The sequence below is a fragment of the Ambystoma mexicanum genome, chromosome 11 (genome assembly GCF_040938575.1).
Source record: "Ambystoma mexicanum isolate Mex_15411 chromosome 11, UKY_AmexF1_1, whole genome shotgun sequence".
NCBI lineage: Eukaryota > Metazoa > Chordata > Amphibia > Caudata > Ambystomatidae > Ambystoma > Ambystoma mexicanum.
Genome location: NC_090934.1, coordinates 1,345,605,738 through 1,345,625,666, shown reverse-complemented (window position 1 = coordinate 1,345,625,666; position 19,929 = coordinate 1,345,605,738). Strand labels below are relative to the sequence as shown.

Sequence of the window (19,929 nt, the reverse complement as noted above, 5' to 3'; positions counted from 1 at the left end):
TTTGGGCGGTTAGAGGGGGGCTGGAGCCGGTTCAGCTCAATGGTCTTACACCACTGGTAGTTATGGCTACCTATGGGAAAACAGGGGTGGTCCTAGAAGGAAAAAGTATTACTGGAGTGGGAGGAGGAAGAAAGGGACGAGGAAGAAGGAGGTGGAGGTAATGCTCTGACAACACCTGGCCCTCATTTCCGTGTGTGTCTCTCATTAATCCTTTGGAATGAAGAGGGCGCTGTTTTTCACGAATGTCAATAAGGAAGGTGTTTTCTTGTAGTGCTGTCGGCGTGACAGGTAGCCCCGGCTGTGCACGCGACGAAAGGGGCCGGGCCAAGCGCAGTCCTTCCACTGTTTCTATTACTGGAGTCACGCTGCTTCTCCTGCCGGTACTTGTGTTAACAGTACTCGAGAGCAATACCACTGGCCTGACGGGAGTTTGGGATAAAGCGAGTTCCCCTGCTTCCTGTCCCCATGCTTCAGAGGCGGAACTCACAAGCAAGAGCTCGTTTAGAGGAAGGAGGATATGACGGGCAGTAAGTAAGCGGTGCAGACATGGAATGTATCTTTACGCTCATGGCGCCGTCCTGAGCTGCGCTCGTAAAAGCATGTCACACCATGTCTGCCCCACTCTGTGCAGTGGGACTTTAGAAGGGGTTGGGGAATCCATGCACATACACACTCGTGTATTATCAAATGTAGGAAGCTCGTAATTGCAACACGGTTCGGTTTGCAAAGATGGTCAAGTAAAGCGTTTGCCCGTTTTTGTGGCCATACACCTCTTGCTAACACTAACCTCAAAGTTTCAAAAGAAGAGTCAATGTTTGGACGAACTGCCGGTAATCGTCATTACTCCTCGTCGTACTCTTCCTCGTCACAGTAGTTACTTTTGAGGTACAAACCTTCCATCCATGACAGGAATCTTTCTAATCCTGTTAAATGTTCCGGGTATTTTTCTTGGTGGTAATATCTTTCTTCAATCACAATGCACAGGTAACCTTTTTCCTCGTATAGGATCATGGTCACTACCATCCCACACTGGGAGGGTGAAGTAGGTCATAAGTACTGTGATGACGACGAGTAGAAGTAATGAGATAATCTAAGCATTACCTCCATATCATTCTTCTTCGTCCTAGTACTTAATGTTGAGGACTACCAAATACTGCGATAATGGGGCCTATGGAACACCACACAACAAATACTGTTTCGCTCCCCACCACCAACTTAATTACAACTGCTACGCTCTTCTGTGTGTGTGCGCCAGAACTCCGAAACACCGATACCAAAACCACAGGCAACCTGTCTGGCCACATTCAGCTGATAACGCCTGATGAACGTGTTTGGGTTTGCCCATGTAGCTGCCCTCCAATGCACGGCAGAGATTCCTTGTCTGTCCGCCCAGTACGTTGCAATACCCCTGGTCGACCGCCTCCCTCCTCACCCCCCTTAGCAGAATGTTTGCGGCCTCGAAGGCTATGCGACTGTTCAAATCCGTTGGCTAATGGAGTCGGCTGAGACCTCCTACCTGCCCCTGAGACCGACAAATGTCACAAATTGTCCACTTCCCAAAAAGCTGCAGTTATCCCAATGTACATGAGTACTGCCCTTCTGACATCCACTTTATGCCAACTCTGCTTAGGGGAAGGAAGTAGAGTTTGATTGAAAAGCTGAAAGCACAACATCCCTTGACCCATGGAACTTAGAATCAACTCTGGGAGATGCGCAGGGGCACAGTGAAGCTCCAACGCCATCCGGCCGAACCATCAGAAAACGCTACTTACACAAAAGAGCCCCAATCTCTCCCCCAACCTGTGGGAAGGGATGATAGCAACCGGAAATACTGTCCTTTGAGTCAGTAACTTCACATCAAGCTCCTCCACTGACTCCAAAAGGCAGTCCCTGGAGAAACCTGAAAACCAGTGGAAGATCACGAAGCATTCCCCTTCACCCCCCCAATAAATCACCTGTCTTCAAAATTGAGAAACTCAACAACAAAGGTCCCACCAAATTTCCATCTTCAGAGGTGACCCCCCCCCCAAGTTCAATGAATACCTTCTTCTAACCAATGTGCCTTCAAAGTGGAGACATCTAGCCCCTTCTTGAATCTGTCCAGCAGGAACAGGTGCACAAACGGAATGCCACATGTCAATGCTTGCATCCCATTACTCGTGGACCATAACACAAAATGGTTGTAGTGCTCTTTATAACATTTTAGAGTTGATGATCTTCTGCGTTGCTGTGGGCAGTGTGCCATCTCGGGCTTGAGGCCTAAATGCTGCCACCCTCTCCTTTCCACTTTCAAACTGACCATTGTACCACAGACACTGCCAGATCCCCCATTGTTGTGCAGTGATGGGTTCTCCAGTGGGATCCAGATGGGAGCCTGGGCCAAGCCCATCAGAAAGGGAAACCAAGATCTCCTGGGCCATTATGGCACTATCAAAATACATTTCTGCTGTCCCAGAGTTTGCTCAGCACTGCTGAAAGCAATGTAATGGGAAGAAAGGCATGCAGAAGACCCCTTGCCCGCTTCAAGGCCATTGAGTCCAACCCCTGGGCCTGCTTGCTTGGGAACCTGGAGCAGAACAAAGTGAGCTGGGCTTGCTTCTGAGTGGCAAAGCGATCCAGGTACTGTGAACCAAACCTTACCTCAATTCTCTGGAAAGTCTCTGGCTAAAGCAACATCTACTGAGATAATGACAACCCCTTACTGAGTCTGTCCATATCCCCTATGTCCTCCCCTGGAAATGCACTCCCTAGAGGGACTTCAAATGCAACTCTTCCCATTTTCTTAAGATCCTGGCCTACTCCTCCAGCTAATAAGAGCAAGTGTCTTCTTGCTGGTTGGCACAGGCTGCCGCCATTAGAATTGTCCATCAGACCCGACAGCAAGCATCTCGGGACCCAGTTAGAAAAGCCTTCCAGAGCCTTAGCAAACGCCTCAGCCCACTCCTCCGGATGTCTGAACTCCCAGGGAGTCGCTCAGCACCTTGTGCAACTGGCTTCTGTGTTAAGAATGTTCAGCACAGATACCACCATCTAGAATCATTTCCATAGTGTTCACAAATCTAGCTACCAACGAAAACTGTCTCTCGGTGCAGGGATCATAGTTTATTTATTTGTAACACGCTCCAGACCCAGACAGTTGCAGGCAAGTTCAAGGCTTAGTTAGAACAGATAAAAGGTTAGCAATACAGGTACATCATGCATGCATATAATAAACATAAGGTGACAAAGGAGATAGATGTTATACATTACGTTGCAGACCATTGCAGGGTGTTTGAGTCAGGCGGACAAACAGGTGGGGTTAGATATTGGAAGATTTTAGCCAATTGGTGCATTTGGATCTGAAGTGATGATAAGGCTGATCTTCGCGGGTGGCAGGGGGCAGGGAATTCCAAAGTTTGCCCGCTTTGGTGGGGAAGCTGTTACCGCCTACCTTGGAAAGTTTGAATCTAGGGACGAGGAGGGAGTTGCTATGGGCAAGTCTGGTGGGTCTGGTGGAGGTCCTTCGGTGGAATTTCTCGGCCAGATAGCTGGACGCAACGTTGTTCAGGGCTTTGTGCGTGAGGGACGCGGTTTTTAATTTGATTTTATCATTGGTCGAGAGCCAGTTGTTTTGCCTCCTAATCTCAGAGATGTGATCTCTCTTGGCCACTCAGAGTGCTGCTCTTACGATGTTGTTTTGAAGTGTTTGGATCTTCATGACTATTGCTTTATTAGAGCCTATATAAAGGGCATTGCAATAGTCAAGTCTGGAAAGGACGGGGGCTCTGGCCAAGTTGCTATTTGAGAGGAAAGGTTTGCCAGTTCTGATGAGTTTACAGGTATAGCTAGTGGTGGAGGCCAGCATGTTGACTTGTTTGGATAAGGAGAGGGTTGAGTCAAGATAGAAACCAAGGGTCTTTACATCGCTGGCCACTCTGATGAGGTTGCCGTCAATTGTGAAGGAGGTGTATTCTTTTTGAGGTTAGTGGTGGTGCCCAGGATGATGAGCTCTGTTTTGTCATCATTCAGGCATAGACCGTGATTAGCCATCCATCCCTGGATGGTGAGATACACCCCATTCACCAAGGCCAAATCCTTATCATAATCCCCTGAAAGTGGAAGGAGAATCTGGGATTCATCCGCATAATTAGTGTAGGTGATACTGAGGTTATCCAGATCATCGAAAAGGGGCTTGGTGAATATTTTGTATAGCGTGGGGGAGACACAGGATCCCTGTGGGACGCCACATGTGATGGGGATCGGGTCTGCAGCTGCTGAGGGCGAGAATACCCGCATGGTTCTCTCATTGAGGAAGGGCTCAATCCATGCTATGGCCTCCCTGGAGAAATGGGTAGCTGTGTCTAAGTGGCTGCAGAGGACCTTTTGGTCGACCAGGTTGAATGCGGCCGATAGGTCAAGGAGGAGGAGGGCAATTTTCCCTTTATCTCTTAATGCGTCTTCTTGGGTCTTTAAGTCAATAAGGGCAGTGAGTCAAATAGTGAACAATGTTTAAAAATTCCAAGATGCTGGACACCAATGTTGATGCAGGAGGGATACCAAAAGCCTTGGGTGCAACCTTGCTAATGACACCGCGGACACACAAGATGCCATGTTCCTGTAGCAGCATTCTGGTTGCTGCCACCTCCACCCAGGCCACTCTCTGTAGCAATATTGCCTGGTCAGTTGGGAGCAAGTCCATTTGAAAATTGGAATCCAATGAATGTTCGATCCTTCAATGGCAAAAGCTGACACTCTGCTTCCACTTCCTTACCCCCATGACTTGAGAACTCCAGGAGAGCCAAACGAGAGCATGTAGAGTACCTGTACACCTCCACCTCCAGACTCTTTGTGGACGACTTCAAAAGCCGTCCAGGCAGGGAAAGGCTTTACCTCCCGCCAGATGTAGCGAAGCCACCAGAGGAGCCAAAACCTTAGTAAGTACTCTTGGGACTGTCCAAGTGGAAAAACCTGGAACTGGAATTTGTTTCTCCACTGTAAACTCCTAGTGGAACCCCCTGATAGGGATATAAAAGTATGCTTGCTTAAGGTTTATGGAGGCCAGGTCTCCTGATCCAGGCAGAATGAGAGGCAAATCCCACTCAATCAGCGATCCGCTGCAGCACCGTCGCTAGTGCCTCCTTTTCCAGGCACTTGTCCTTAGGGTTGGCACCCTCTTCTGAGGATTCAGAGCTACTAGGGTATAGAGGGACAATAGTGAGGTAGACCAATCAATGCTCTTTTCAGCTTGTTTTTTCTTGCAAGCTGCCTTCAAACCTTCCAGTGCCATCTTTTGCAACCTCTTCTCAAACAGAAATTCTCCTACTATGCATGTTATGCTTCTTCCCCTTCCCAAAGATTAAGCAAGGTTAACATGCTTGCGCTTAGAGGTATGTGTCCTTTCAGAACAACTTGTGTCACCAACCAATTCTTTCCATAGAAAACTGCCCTCAGCAGCTGAAAACCCAATACCAGCCAGTCCTGCCACAAAGTAACCATGCAACCAAGTTACCTAAAACCCGATTGCAGCAGCCCCTAACCCCTCCCCCCCCCCTCCACCTCCCATCCCTGATCCCAGTAAAGGAAATAAGAGTTCTGCCACCTCAATCTAATCACTGACATCCAACAGCCATTGTGTATTCTCCAGAGCGAGTTCAACACTTGCTCCACAATCAGGGAGGCCCGACCAAGTTAGGTGATCTTCAGCACTACCATTGTTAACCCTGCTCAGGCAGCCATCCAGACTAGCCCTTGCCGAGCAGGAAACACTGCGCCTCTCCCCGTGCTTCAAATGATTCAGATAAGGAGCCATACCAGGAACGCACATTCCAAGCAGGACTGTGATCCTCTCCTGCTCAGACTTGTGTCCTTGACGCTGTGCACACCTGAGTGGCATTGTCCGATCCACCATTCTGTTTGATCTGAGAAAAACAAGATAATCACCTGCACTGTGCTGCCAAAAGCAGTGTAAAAACACATAGAAAAGAAAACATCCATCCATACTGACCTCCACAGCATCTCCTCTTGCCGCCACCGGATGGAGCGTGACTCTCTGCCCAGGGAAGATGCTCGATACTACACACAAAAAACAGCTGCTCCTAATTTACAGGAACTGCATGGGACCCTGGATACACTCAGCCAAGCAGAAGGCTTGGTAGCATCCCGTAGTTTCCTCACCCCTTCGCCCATGTGCATGGGGTGGTCCTCGTAATGGTCCCCCAACATATAAGCCCAGCAGCAAGAGGTGCAGATCCCTGTTCAGAGGTCAGCAACATGTAATTGTGGATGAAAGGCAGTTTTGTACCCCCAGGAGGAGAGTGAGAATCGTGTAATTGGATTGGAAAGGTTCTTGCCATGGAGGGTGGTGCCTCAAAACGAAGTACTCTGATGAGGGAAGTGGAGTTAAGCAAATTGCAGCTGTTTCATGAATCGTTTTCTAGCACCCATTAAGGTGTATTGCTTCCCTTGGGTGAGGTGGAATTGGAGACCAAAAAAACAAAATAATGCGTACGTTCAGTTGCAAACTCTAAAGGAAACAAACCATGCTTTTGTAGTTCTTGGGGGAAACTGGGTTCTTTGACCAGCAAAGAAGTGGTGCTTAATAGACGTGCTTATTCCACTGAGGCAGAGACAATGCTGTTGGTGCTAGCTAACTCAAGTCAGATGCTGCACTGGTGCTGGAGCCCTCTGCTCTTTAACACACCATTTACCTATTTACCTATGGTCCATGCAGTTAATGGCTACGAATGGCCACCTGAAACTGATCCAAGGATCCAGAAAAACTGCCGACATGTTGACCAGATGTTTTTTGTAAGCTGGTGAAAGTTGCTGCCTGTCTGCCAATGTTCCTGCTGTGACTCTTGTCCCGTTTAGTCAATCTGATGTAAGACGCAAGTATCCTTGAGGCATTCCAATGGCCAAAGACCATCTTGCTCTCTTTTTCCTTGTTCATTACATGGGCTCAACACGTTTGGTAGCCCAACTTGGACCCCCCTTGTGTAAAATATTTTGGGGGAAACTCCAAATTCTGCCCACGTCCCACAGCTAGGTTGTACCTGCATCTGCATTGCAAAGCTTTCCCCACTAGCCGCATTGGAGCTGTCTATACATGGAAGTCAGCAATAGGACAACCAAAGGTGTTTGTATAGGAGAAGATGTTCTGGCTGTGGGAGCAGGAAGGTGGTAAGCATGGTATCTCCCAATCCCTGGCCTGCACCTGTTAAACACACTCGTATAATGTATGCCACCACCAGGACCACACAATGGCAGGAAAGTGGTACCTGCTCTTGGCAGTTAAAAATGGGAACAATTGTAAACATTCCTGGTGCTTTTGGGCCATACATACAGCAACTTCATTATTCTCTTCCTCCCCATGTAACTCACTGTTGTCTCGACACTCCCTCCCACCCCCTGATTTCACCACACTTTGCTGTATTTCGTAAGTGTAAATCCGTTGCTCTACTACCCTTCCATTCATTCAGAGTCAGCTTTTGATCTCAGTGTTTGTTTTAATTTTGTAATATGGGCGTAGGCGCACATCATGAATTGTTGCTGATTCGGTGTAGAATATAATTACATACTTTTTAATGTTGCTGCTTTCAAGTCTCAATCACTTATGTCCGGGTTCTTTTTCTGACCATTGTACTTTTCAGTTTCCTGATGTCATTCAGGGTATTTTGCTTGCCCAAAACTGTGGTCCAATAGTGAAACCAATAATGGGCCAGTTAACAAAAGGAAGACTTCTTCCCAAAAGCAGTTAAACTCACTTTAACTGTGTAACATGCACACAATTCAAATGCTACTTTATGTGGGTGTTTGCAAATTGAGCGGGACCGAGGTTCATTTTGAAGCAAAAGCTAATGTTTGGATTTGCACATTTGTAGCTGGTGGCGGTGCATTGGAGTGGTTAGGAAGACAAGTTTTACAACAGAGAAGTCCTGAAAAAAAGAGGAGGAAAGTCAATCTACAGGTAAACACTTTGACTGTTACTTTATGGGAAAAGTATGTTTTTGGAAACTTTCCATGTGCAATTTCGGAATTGAGGCAGTGCAATTTCGGAATTGAGGCAAATGTTTCAAGAATATTAGTAACCAATACATAAATGATTTCTTGTCATGGCAAGTTGTGTGTGGTGTCAAGTTATGTTAATTTTCTTTTTTACTTTGTAGTGCACCAAATAGCCACCACAATAATTTTAGAGCACCTAGGCGGTGGTCTGTGGAAGTGACATGCTGTTTCCCCGCCATGGGTGTCCAGATCTTAGTCTGCTGAAGGAAGGAAGATGAGACGATGGGGAAGGGGGAGGAATTGATGCTACAAACACAGGGGCAGAGGGATGCAGTGGGGGAAGAATGTTTTCTGAAGGCATGGGTGCTCGAGTGGACCATAGTTCTGCAGAAGGGAGGAGGAGGATATGTCCTGAAGGGTTTTGATAGTTTGACTATGTTTTGTGATGAATCCTGTGGAGTCATTACTGATCCCCAGCCTAAGATCTCCTCCCATGTGGCCAGGGAGCAGCAGCCACTACCTGATTGTGTCCCTGGTGGTGGTAATATGAGGGAGGATCACATGGGAGGAGATGGCTTTCGGGGAGATGTGGTGACCCATCAGGAGAGACACATTATTCTTCCCTGTGAAGAAGACCCTATAATTCGTAGATTCCTGATGGCATGTTGTCATTATACAAATAATAAAACCACTTCTTGCCGAACACCCTAGACAGGATACCATTCGCACCACATATGTCCTTAACACGTTTATACAACCTCCTGTTCTGATTGTTTTGATTTAAACAAAAATCCAAAGCAATACCATGTTAAAAAGCATACACCTATGGGCTCCATCTCCCATAAAACATAAAGTACTGGGAAGAGGAAGAAGTGAATGTGAATCAAAAGGAACACCAAGCAGAACGTGCAGACTAGTTGGCGTGATGGGAAATCAGCTGTGTGGGACATTTAAAAATGGTGGGCCTTTTCACGTTAGTTTTTCACGTTAGTATTGAAGATGGATAGGAAGGTTGATTAGCGAGTGAAACAGGAAGCGGCACCAAAGGCAGACACCCGAGAGCATACTGTACCGAAGGAGGCGAGTGCTTCCTACCGAAAGGCGAGGGACTGAGCAGGGGGTCTGCTCGGGAGCCGGCAGCAAGTGGAGAGGATGTTGGGGACACGGTCGCACTGAAGAGCAGAAGTTCAACTGGCAGGTGAAGGAGAAGCCGACGGGAGAACTGCGAAAGGGTCTGCAAAGCAGGAAATGCTTTTCCAAAGCAAGGACTTCTCCGCAGTCATACGCCACTGGTCGGAAATGCCAGCAAACACTGGTGAGTCTGCCCAGGAGTATTGTGAGCTCTGCTGTGTACATACGGGCATACAGCCAATTAAATACTTGTTTTGAATATCGACCAAGTAATGTAGCAGGACCAAATTTACACAGGTCTCCGTTCTGCTCACCTCACACGTCGGAAGTGGCGGTAGATCAAGGCTTGACGTTAGGTTAGGTCTCTTCCTCTACCCCCATTTTCGACAGCGGTGTGCAGCGGGCGCTTGCTTGCGGCTGCTGATCAACTTCAACTTCGGAGGTGAACTCGGGAGTGCTGCGACGGCAGGAGTTATCCCTGCTCCTCATACACTATCATACAGCCCAGCCAGGTACCCATCTGGGAGGAGCGTGGTGGAGTAGGGCACTTCCCCGTTGGGGTGTTCGCGGTAACCCGCTGTAGGCCCGCATGGTACGGAGTTCTGCTGCAGTAAAAACCCTGATTTGGTGTTTCTCTTTTTGGGGCCACAGGCCTCCTTATAGGAGGGTCGTTTTATGATTGCTCATATTTGCCCACATTACAGCTAGAGCTTATGACGATGATAATCAAGTGCATGACTAATATGTAATATGAACACCAGGATGTCATATGAGATGATGGGGGCGGGGGGGCAACCCTATTACAAAGCTGGATATGGGGGTCCTAGTGGACTCTATGGCCTCATCGCCAGGTATAAATGGAGATCGGGTATCGGAGGTCTTAGCGCTCAGTGAGCGCAGGAGGCTGAGAGTGTTAAATAAACAGTCTAACTCTCCTGTTATAAAAGTGACTTATTTTGAAGATCCTGTCGTGCCTTCCTATCAGGAAGTAGGAAGCTCAACCCAGGATATGGATACTCCACCTGTGAAGTCCAGTCCAGTAGCTCAAGCACCCCCAGCAAGGACCATGGAACGCATGGTGCTAGCATTGACTGCAGATGTCCCACTTGCGGTAAGGCATAAGATGTCCACTTCTCCAAAAAACCCTGCCCGCTCAGGGAGGGTTTTGCCTAATTTAGCGCAGGCTGATGCTGCTGGCTCACCCCAGTGGCCTGAGCTTATGGCCAATATTGCCAAGGAACTTCTCTTATGTAAGGATCCATTCGATCTTGGTATTTTTGCCAATGCCTTGAATGATTCGACTCTGAGTCTACGGCCACCTAAAGTGAATACTGCCTCCCAGACACACGAGCTCATTAGGACATGCACAGCTTTACAGACATCTAGAGCTAATATGGCCTGTCAAGCCTTTATTCAAAGGGACTTGATAGACCAAGCCACTCAAACTCATCTGTACAATAAGGAATCCTTGATGCCCTCTGGGTCTGGCTTGATTCATAAGAAAAAAGCTCTCACTTCAAAAGTAGTTGGAATACAGGAACCCCCCCTTCCCCCCCATTGCTACTGCCATCTGAGACTAATCGAGCTCCTAAAGAGCTAAACCAGACTACAATAATGAACTCCAAACTAAAGAGGACTCTTTCACAGAACGTTCCACTAAAAAAGTCACAAATGCCACCACTAAAGGATATGCTCACATATGACTTCATTATGGATCAGAGAAACTTCATCGTAACCAACATTCCAAAAATTGAAGTTAAAGAATCAAAAGAATCCTCACGCAACAAGGTTATCGCCTGGTTGCGGCAAAGGCAAGGGGTGGTTAGACGGACTGACCTGATGATCATTCACAGGATAGATCTGAGCGATTGGTGTTCGCTTCCTAAAACTGATTGTATTGTATTATAGTGGGGTGTGGGGCTAGTACCTTACCCGCTTTTCTCAGAAATTGCAATTTATATGCCTAAAGGTGCATCTCACTGCAACTTAATTTCTTAAAAAATGCTTATTAACCTTTAGGAACACCTTGTCTGTACTTTCTACCCTTAATTATGATATTGTTTAATTGGCTGATGGATGTCATCTAGCGAGGCCTGCTGCCATGTTAAAATTTGATTGTGTCCCCATGTGGAATTTATCCCTTACTCCTGCAGTGTTTGTTTCATGTTGTTTTTGTCTTGTTTGCGCCATCACGCCTATGGGTCTATTGTGCGCATTATAAATGTAATAAAGTAAAGTATGTGAGATGTTGCTATGGAGGAAAACGGGAGTAAAAGGTATGATAAGCAATTGAACACCAAAGTTGAAAGGCAAGATCTGTTCTGTACAAATATTCATGTATGAGAAGTCACTATGGGGAAGATTGGCACAAGTATTGCCACAAGCCAATGAATACTAACAACAAAGTTGACAAGGCTTGAACAAATCTTTATATATGAAATGTCAGTATGGGGGAAGTTGGACAAGTAATACAAATAAAGTATGAACCGTGAAGGAGTACAACTGTATTAAACATAATTCCTTTTGAAAGAATGGAAAACTATAGGTATAAACATGCATGCAGATTTGACGATGCAAGAATAGGTATCAGCAGTTGTAAAAAGTGCTGTGTTTGCCACGTGAACTTTATTATTCCATTGAGGATGTTAAAAGGACTTCAGAGACTTCAGAATATGGTCCCATTAATTCTGCTTGGACTGAGGGAGTCAGACTCCTGACTCAGGTTTGCACTGGCTCCTGGTGGGAGCAAGAGTGTATTTTAAGGTGTGTAGCACACATGACTTTCTACGAAACTGGACCACAATTGATTCCTAACAAGTTGAAGACTTATCGTCCTGTACTTGATATGTTCTAGCAAAGCTCTGTTAATGGTGGTACACCAATTTCATGAAGCTAATCGGGGAGGCTGTCCTTTGATGCACAGCACCAAGGGTATAGAACACCTTTCCTGTGCAGCTAAGAGCCATGTGTGAACATGGCTCGTTTCTGAAAATCTTTATCACCTATCTATTAAGTCAAGATCTAATAAGTGTCTAGACAGGCCTTGACTATAAATGCTTAGTAACATACCATGCAAATGTAACCACACATTTTGAGTTCACATTTTCGTTTGAGATCAAACCCATTTTTACAATAGGAGATGAAGAGGAGCACATATAATCTACTTCTTTAAATGATGGAATTGGAATGTCTTTTACATTTTTCAATTCTGTGTTGTATCCTAAGTTGATTCCCCTTGAATATTGGGGAATTGGAAGGTAGGGAGTATAATTATCTAGGGTTTCATTTCACAAACGTACCAAATGCCCAATTGAGTTTTTATAAAACAGCCACATTGGATATGTTTTGCCTTGGTCCTAATAGCTTAACCTCTCAGGAGTGAGGAACATGTCATCGTAGCAGTAAAAGTATACCCAGCAAAGCTCCAGATATGTGGTCATTGTGCCAACTGCTCATCGATAATCATTTAAAGGTGTGTTTATAAAAACGTTCTGATGTTGCTAAGTTGAGTGCCTGCCATCTTGTTCAGGTTAGGGGGTTGATGGGCATGGAGTGGTCCACAACCCAGACAAATTTAACCGATTGGCCAGAATACTGAGTGGTCAATATGCTCCAATCCTTAGAGCTGCTCTGAAAGTAATTTTGTCCTTTATATATAGGTTGACTTTTCTGGTCTGAACATCTTTTAGACATTCCAGCTTCAGTTAACCTGGCCTATGAGTATTTTGAACTGTTTAGAGTTGATTGCTAAGGCAAACCAGTATCTGCTCCATCCTAACTACAGTACTGTTGATGGATGATCAAAACACTGAGAGCCTCTCCTAAATAGATAGGAAATGTGTAATGCTTGTGTTGGTTGGGAGGTGGTGTTGTACTGTGCCTGTTCCGTGGAACACTGGCCGCTTTGTTTGCTTTAAACTTGGAGCGCTGCCTTTTGGTGGCTATAGTAAATGGTGTGGTAGGTAAGAAGGAGGAGACAGGCCATTGGGTGCCATGTTTCAACAAGGCTATCTTAAAATAATAAAGAAAATGCCTAACTTTCCTCAGGGTTTCCCTACCTAACGCAACTAAACTAAGGTGCTTGTCGAATAGTGAAGTCCGTAACCAAAAGTCTATCCCTGTCCCAAAAGCGAACCTGTCCCGTTCCTTGTCCTGTTCCTACTACCATCACTAAATAACAGAAAAGTTCCAGGAGAATGACTCTTTTCTCCGGATTACATGATCAGCAAAGTTCTCCTCAAAAGTTTTAAAAAAAAATAGGTCTCTGTTTATTTATTGTTCGCGTGTTAGGTGCATATACAGCAAATACGTTCTGTTTCAAAGTGCCCATAGGGCAACAGGGAGAGGACAAGGGGATGAGAAACATAAATATTAAATACAGTCGGGGGTGGGGGGATGAACCTACTATCCCTTGTGAGTGTTCAGAACGTGCAAGTGCAGAAGGGAGGGGGAATGGGATTGGTGCTGGGGTGATCATGGGTGAGCAAAAGGTGAAGTGAAATATATGGTAAGTGCGAGCCTCCAGGGTGGAGAGTGTGGCGAGGCAAATGCTGAAGATGGACAGAAGCTGGGGCGATTCAGTATGGGGGGGGTCAGGGCCCTGAGGATACATAAGGGCCTTGGACACCAAACAAGCAACTGTGAGATTAGCAGAGGAGAGAGGGTGGGAAGGAGGACGTAAAGAGGAGAGGAGCTCCTGCTTCCGGAATTTAAGAAAGTCCTGGTGAAGACGGAGGGGGAGGCTGTTCCAAAGAAGGGGGCCAGCTGACGAAAGCTATCGACCTCCTGTCCTCTGTTTAGCTAAATGCTTTGCACACAAATAGTTGGTGGCGGAGGAGCGCCGAGGTCTAGAGAGGGAATATCTAGTAAGAGAGAGTTGCAGATAGTGTGGTCTCCAGCCCCAGACAGTCTTGTGGATGATAGAGAGGGATTTGAATTTAATCTGTGAAGCAACCGGTAGAACAGTGGAGACTTTTTAGAGCCGGAACGATGCGGTCTCTGGGCTTGAGGCCAAGGATAAGTCTTGCTGCCCTATTCTGGATTAGCTGCAGGGGTTGCAGAGTGGAAGAAGGTAGATTCAGAAGGAGGCTATTGCAATAGTCAAGACTAGAGGGAACCAGGGCTCGGGTAACATTGAGCTTCTGGGGGAAGATGAGAAAAGGTAAAATTCCTTTGAGAAGGAAGAGCTGAAAGTGGGACTTCTTGGCAATGTCTTGAGAATGATGGAGGAAAGAGAGAGAGGAGTCGAGTGACTCCCATGTTTTCTGGTTTCAGAAGAAGGAGCAGCGGGAGAGCCCCTGGAGGCAGGCCAGGGTGAAGGGTAAGAAGTCGGGAGCAGGGGTCATAATGGGAAGGATCTCCTTTTTTGCTGGCATTGAGGCAGATCATTGGAAGTGTACCGGGCCTGGAGGGCAGATAGGCAGTCAGGAGGAATGATGGAAGGTGCAAGAGGGTCAGCAGGACGTTTGAAGAAGAGTTTGGTGTTGTCTGCATAACACTGTAAATTGGGCAGAGAAGGAGATGAGGCCAGCCAGCTGAGTAAGGAAGATGTTAAAGAACCAAGGGGAGAGGATAGCGGTGAGAAGGTAGGGGAGGAGAAGGTGCCCAGGATGTGAGGAGCAGCCAGTTAGGAAGGTGGTTAGCCAGTCCAGTGCCAGCTCCGAGATACCAAGGGTGTCGTGGAGCCTTTGTATGAGGATGGAGTGGTTGACTGTGTCAAAGGCAGAGGAGAGATCAAGAAGGATGAGGACAGCTGGGGAGTTGGAATCCAGGGATGCGAGCAGTTCTTCACAGGTGTTCAGAAGAGCAGTTTCTGTGTCTCTCTATGCTCAGAATCCAGATTAATGGTCATGGAGACCACCAACAAGTTCAGTGTGAGAGTTGGGTGGGGTAGGCCCAACTTCTCCAGCAGGTTCCCCAGGAAGGGGTTGATAGAGATAGGGCAGTAGTTGGTTGGACCGGTAGGGTCTGCTGGCAGTGAAGGAGGGGGCGCACAAGGGAGTGCTTGATGGAGGGAGTGCTTCACTTCTAGTAATTCGTCTTGCAGTTCCTTCCAGGGGCTCCACCAGGCCCTTTGGTATGGGTTCCTTTGTTTTCTTTGAGTTCTCTCTGCACTTTCTGTACAGTTCAACATGGTCTTCTTTGTAGACCACCCGTATTTCACGATACTTCTTTTGAACAAATATACTTGTCAGGGCTCTCTCTCCTTTCTTTATTCCTCTTCTTGGTAGCCAATACCACCCGTATTTCACGATACTTCTCTTGAACAAATATACTTGTCAGGGCTCTCTCTCCTTTCTTTATTCCTCTTCTTGGTAGCCAATTTGGATTGAGCCCTCATTGGACTCTCACTCTCATTATTTGTAGAATACTTACTGCGACCAATCTCCTTTATGATTCGTACTCTCCTTGTCAATTTTCCAGTTACTGGGACAAGTATGATTAGTGCTGTTATGATTCTCACTCTTCTTACAGATTTGACACACACTGGCACAAGTATGATTACTCCCCTCTTTATGTTCGCCATTGTAAAATTCTCTATCACTGTTCTCCTTCGTTATTACGCTAGGTCCCCCGGCTCTACCGCTCTTCCCTTTACCTGAGTTGTAAGGGGGCTGCATCACCAGTTCAGCATTCCTCCTGGTTCCTCAATATTGTTCAGGATGACTTCTCTGCTTTCTCTCGTTTTCTCCGGACACGGCCCTTGGTGTCCCTACTTTGTATCGGCTCAGCAAGGGTTCTTCAGCTCCTTTCATTTTGGCCACCCCCTCTCTTATGCGCTTGACAGACGTGTTGGGGGTCTGTTATCGGTGCGCTTCTCCTTCAGCATGTCAAAGTTGGGGCTATGCATCAGCCCTCCCTCATGGGACTGGCAGCCTTGCAACACTCTTAAAGTCAGCTACTTGCAGCACGGTGCACCTTAGGCACTGCTTATCTTGCCTGGTTTGCAAAAGTGCACTTTTATCCCCAGCCTGTCAACATAGTCCTTTCTGTGTCAGACTTGTGTTCTTTATTACTCATGTGGTTTCCTCAACGCCGTATTTGGCAGGCAGACATCTTCTTTACTCCTGTGATCTTACTCTTCACTGTACCACACTGATCTCTTTATTCATTAATTACATTGCATTCATACATACAAGAGGAGTTTTGGTATCTGTCATTTGCCACTACTGGATTGGGTATTTGAGATTTCCTCATTAGAAAGGGAGTCCTTGTCCCCATAAGGGGAGTCTGTCCTGTGAGGTCCCCCTTGCCACCACCCCTAGGGGCAAAGTGACTGAATCCCTTGATTCGTCACATAGGTTAGAAAAGATCGAACCCTTTTTCTCAAAGTGCACTTGCTCTCAGTGTAGATTAACATATTCTGGACCTGTGTGTGTTTTTTGTTATTATTTTTTGGGCCAGTTTTTGAGGACCGACAATCTAAATGTGCTAAAACCACTAAATGGAAACTAGATTTCCAAACTGTATAACAGCAAGACCCCTCTGTAAAACTATTTGTAATACATGTGGTCTTGTATAGTGCCCCTCTGCCACTATTGGTGGCCTCACTGCACGTGGTTCTGTAAGACAAAAAGAGGAGTTTAGGGGATCATTAGTGGGACAGTTGGAGATGCAGATGCCACAACTTGTAATGTTGATGGGTGCAGGTCGGAAGTACCCAGTTTCTGAGTGTCAGTCTGCTTTGTATGGATTTGGCGGAGAAAAATGGAGTAGGGCATCCATACAGTAGAGCCTAAGATCTGATACACTGTAGCGTTTTGGGTCTGTTTGTGTGTGATCAGGCTAAAGAGGTTAGCTTTGTAGTGTCTTGGTCAGTGTTGATTTGCTAATAGCCAGGTGTTGTAGACACTTGTAGATGTATGCATGATGTCATAGATATGATGCCTTGAAATGTTGTGCCCGTTGGTATGGAAGCATTCCAGTGAGGACAGTTACTGAGAGAGTGGGTGAAAATTAAGACTTTCCTGGGTGGTGGTGTGCTGGTTTGCTGTTGTATAAGCCACCTATACCTGCATGCACTATGGAGCACGAGTAATAAAGATGACCTACTTTTGTCTGACCTGAAGACTCTGTCTCTTTACGTCAATTATAACATTTGGCGACGAGGATGGGAACCAAACCCACACGTGCAAAGCACAATGGATAAGCATTCTATGAACTGCGGGTTCCTTCTTGGTTGGGGGATGGTGACCTATGGGTTCCATCGTGTTTTGGGTTGTAATGGCACTAACGGTTTGCTGTTCGTGGTGGCTTTTGGGAGTGTTTGTGCTCACTCCTTACATCATGGTTTGGCATGCATGAAATTCTTCTGAAAAATGCAACAAATTCCGGATCTAACTCCTCCAACACTACTATGTGCATCTTTGTAAACTTCCAACGCAGCTCCACAGATTAAACAATGACTGAGATACAATGCAACACAAATATGCCAATGCACTAAGCAGGAAGGCCCCTATGACCAAACACTTTTATCGCTATGCAAATCACACAAAAAGCACCTAAGGCTAAAATGACCTTCTAACGGACAAGGCATAACACACTTTAACTGCTGCGATCAACCTAGCAATATCGTCATGGATTCCCTGGCAGGAAGCTTCCCTTATGTGTCCAGGGAAAGGCAAAAGCTATTTGACTGTGAACCTGGGGGTGGTTATCTGTGGGAGGACCATGGAGGGGAGGGCAAACTCCAGGGAGGCAAACAAAATACCCCCTAGGTCAGAACAATCAAATCTGATTGACACACGTTTCCCTTTTCCCCATACTTGTATGGCTTATTGTGCTGTGGACGAGGAATCCTCCTGTTTTTCCAATCAGCCTTATATATCCCCCCACTATGTTTTTAGTACTGTGACGAGGAAGAGGGATGGAGTTGTGAAAAACCAGAGGATGTTTCACACCCTAGTCCCCGGGAAGCTGTACTCAGGTGGCCAAGGAAAGGCCATCACTTTTGGATCCCGACCCTGTGGGTGGGCAAGCGAGGGAGTATCACCTGGGTAGCGGGTCCTCTGGGAGTGGGGGGAGACGCACCTAATGGTGAGACATGGGATCCCCCTCTTTCCTCAACCCATCTAACCCCTACCCTTTTTTATTTTATGGGAAACTTTAACTCCCATAATTCCTCCCCTCTTTGTCTTGCCGAAAGTACTGCACCAAGGAAGTTGAGGAATGAGGTTCGGATTACCTCCCCTTACTTGCATTGGCCCTGGCCCTGTAATGAGGTCAGACATGTAGCTCTAATAATGTCAACCTGCCACTTATTAAGACTTGCTGTGAAAATAAAAGGTGGCATGCACAGACACACTTTGAACGAGGCTGGGTACGGGAAGGAACAGCTCTTCTGAGGCTAAAGAAACTAGTGGGAGTTGGAAGGTCAACGGGCTTATCGTCAATTGAGAGGATCGAGAGAAAGCCAGGCAAGATTTCCAAGCTTTTGGGAAGCCGTGAGTGTTTGAAAAGCAGAGGCGAGCGAAGGAAAGATATCTTCCAGGTGCCAGGAAAAGGCCCGCGACCCTCCCAGGTGAACGGTGGAATTGGGGAGAAGCAGAGGAGGCGTTGGTAACGGCCTTGGGCTACAAGGAAAAGAGGAAAGGCATTCATTTTAACCCAACCTGTGAGTTCGACAGCAACAAAATTCTGGTTGAAGTTAAAGGGAAAGTGACTGTGATTTCAAAGTTGAAGGTTACACGTGTGCCGATAAAACGCGAATGAATAAAGCAATTGTCAAAAAAGGATACAAAGTAGCAGAGTGGTCCTGCGAGAGGAAGTTGCACATTCACAAGTCTCTGTGAAATGTTAGGAACTTTTGAAAGATATTACAAGCAGAAATCAAAGGAAAGAAAGTTGAATAAGAGGAAAAAGAACGTGAATTGTGCCAAGAGGGCAAAAGTGAAATAGAAGAACTACAGTACCAAGAAGCATTGGTGGGAATGAAATGAGGTATCGGTGTTACACACGAACATTTGAATAGACCAAGATGGCAGACCAAAGAGAGTGAGAGTTACAAGTAACCACCACTATTGGTGTTGCAAGATAAGTGGGGTTTGTGAGTTGAAGGAATATGTGTAAGAGAAGTCGAAGTAGTCGTGCAGAAGTCGAAGTAAATTCCTTGCAGTTTCAAAAGTCTTCAACAGTGAAAGATATCCTAGAGAAAACCTGTGGAAGGGAAGCACCACAAAGCACAAGACAGGCTCGAGCCCGGCAGAGGGAAGTCTGTGCAGAACTGTGAGAAATTGAGAGCATGTGAACTTAGCATTGATGTCAAGGAGGCTGAAGCCTAAAGAAGTGATTGAACTACCAGAAGTTTAAAGCCTAAGATTGAACTGTACGACTAAGCCAAAGTGTGCAAGACTGAAAGAACTATGCCATCGACCTATCCTTTGTTTATTAAGAGACTCTCTAATCCCCATGGGGTTTAACCTGGCGAAGGGAGTTGGTGCCAAAGCCATTCTGACATTTCATTTTCACACACCATTTTCCTATTTGTATTCCCTTAACACATTTTTTTATTTTGAGAAGTAGGGCAAGGTTATTTGACCAGACTGACTTGAACTCCCATTTTAGAATTGGGGCCAGTTAGGAATTCTACCATCCCAAGCAAATTTGTAAATAAAGGTTTTGAAACTTGCATCCATTGTGTCTGTGTCTACTGCTCGATGCCATTCTTTCTTAGAGTAATAGAGGACAGTTGGAAATGGTAAGCCCACACTGTGCTCTAGTTGTTGGAAATGGTTAGTCAGTGCTGTGACATTCCAATATGGAACAGGGGAGAACAGGAGGCTGACTGCTCCCAGCGTTGGTTGGAACACTGGAGGA

At 46.3% G+C, this 19,929-nt stretch overlaps 1 protein-coding gene across 2 annotated transcripts in view; it reads left to right on the top strand.

Moving 5' to 3' along the window:
• Positions 1 to 278: 278 nt before the first annotated feature.
• Positions 279 to 19,929, top strand: part of PYGO1 (pygopus family PHD finger 1) — a 34,700-nt gene continuing 15,049 nt past the window's right edge. Inside the window, exons 1-2 of one of the 2 annotated variants that reach the window (XM_069624879.1) lie at positions 279 to 527; positions 7,860 to 7,945. In XM_069624879.1, the coding sequence (XP_069480980.1) occupies positions 518 to 527; positions 7,860 to 7,945 (96 nt within the window). In that variant the 5' untranslated portion in view covers positions 279 to 517. The remainder of the gene's footprint in view (positions 528 to 7,859; positions 7,946 to 19,929) is intronic. The other variant, XM_069624880.1, reaches the window with a different exon arrangement.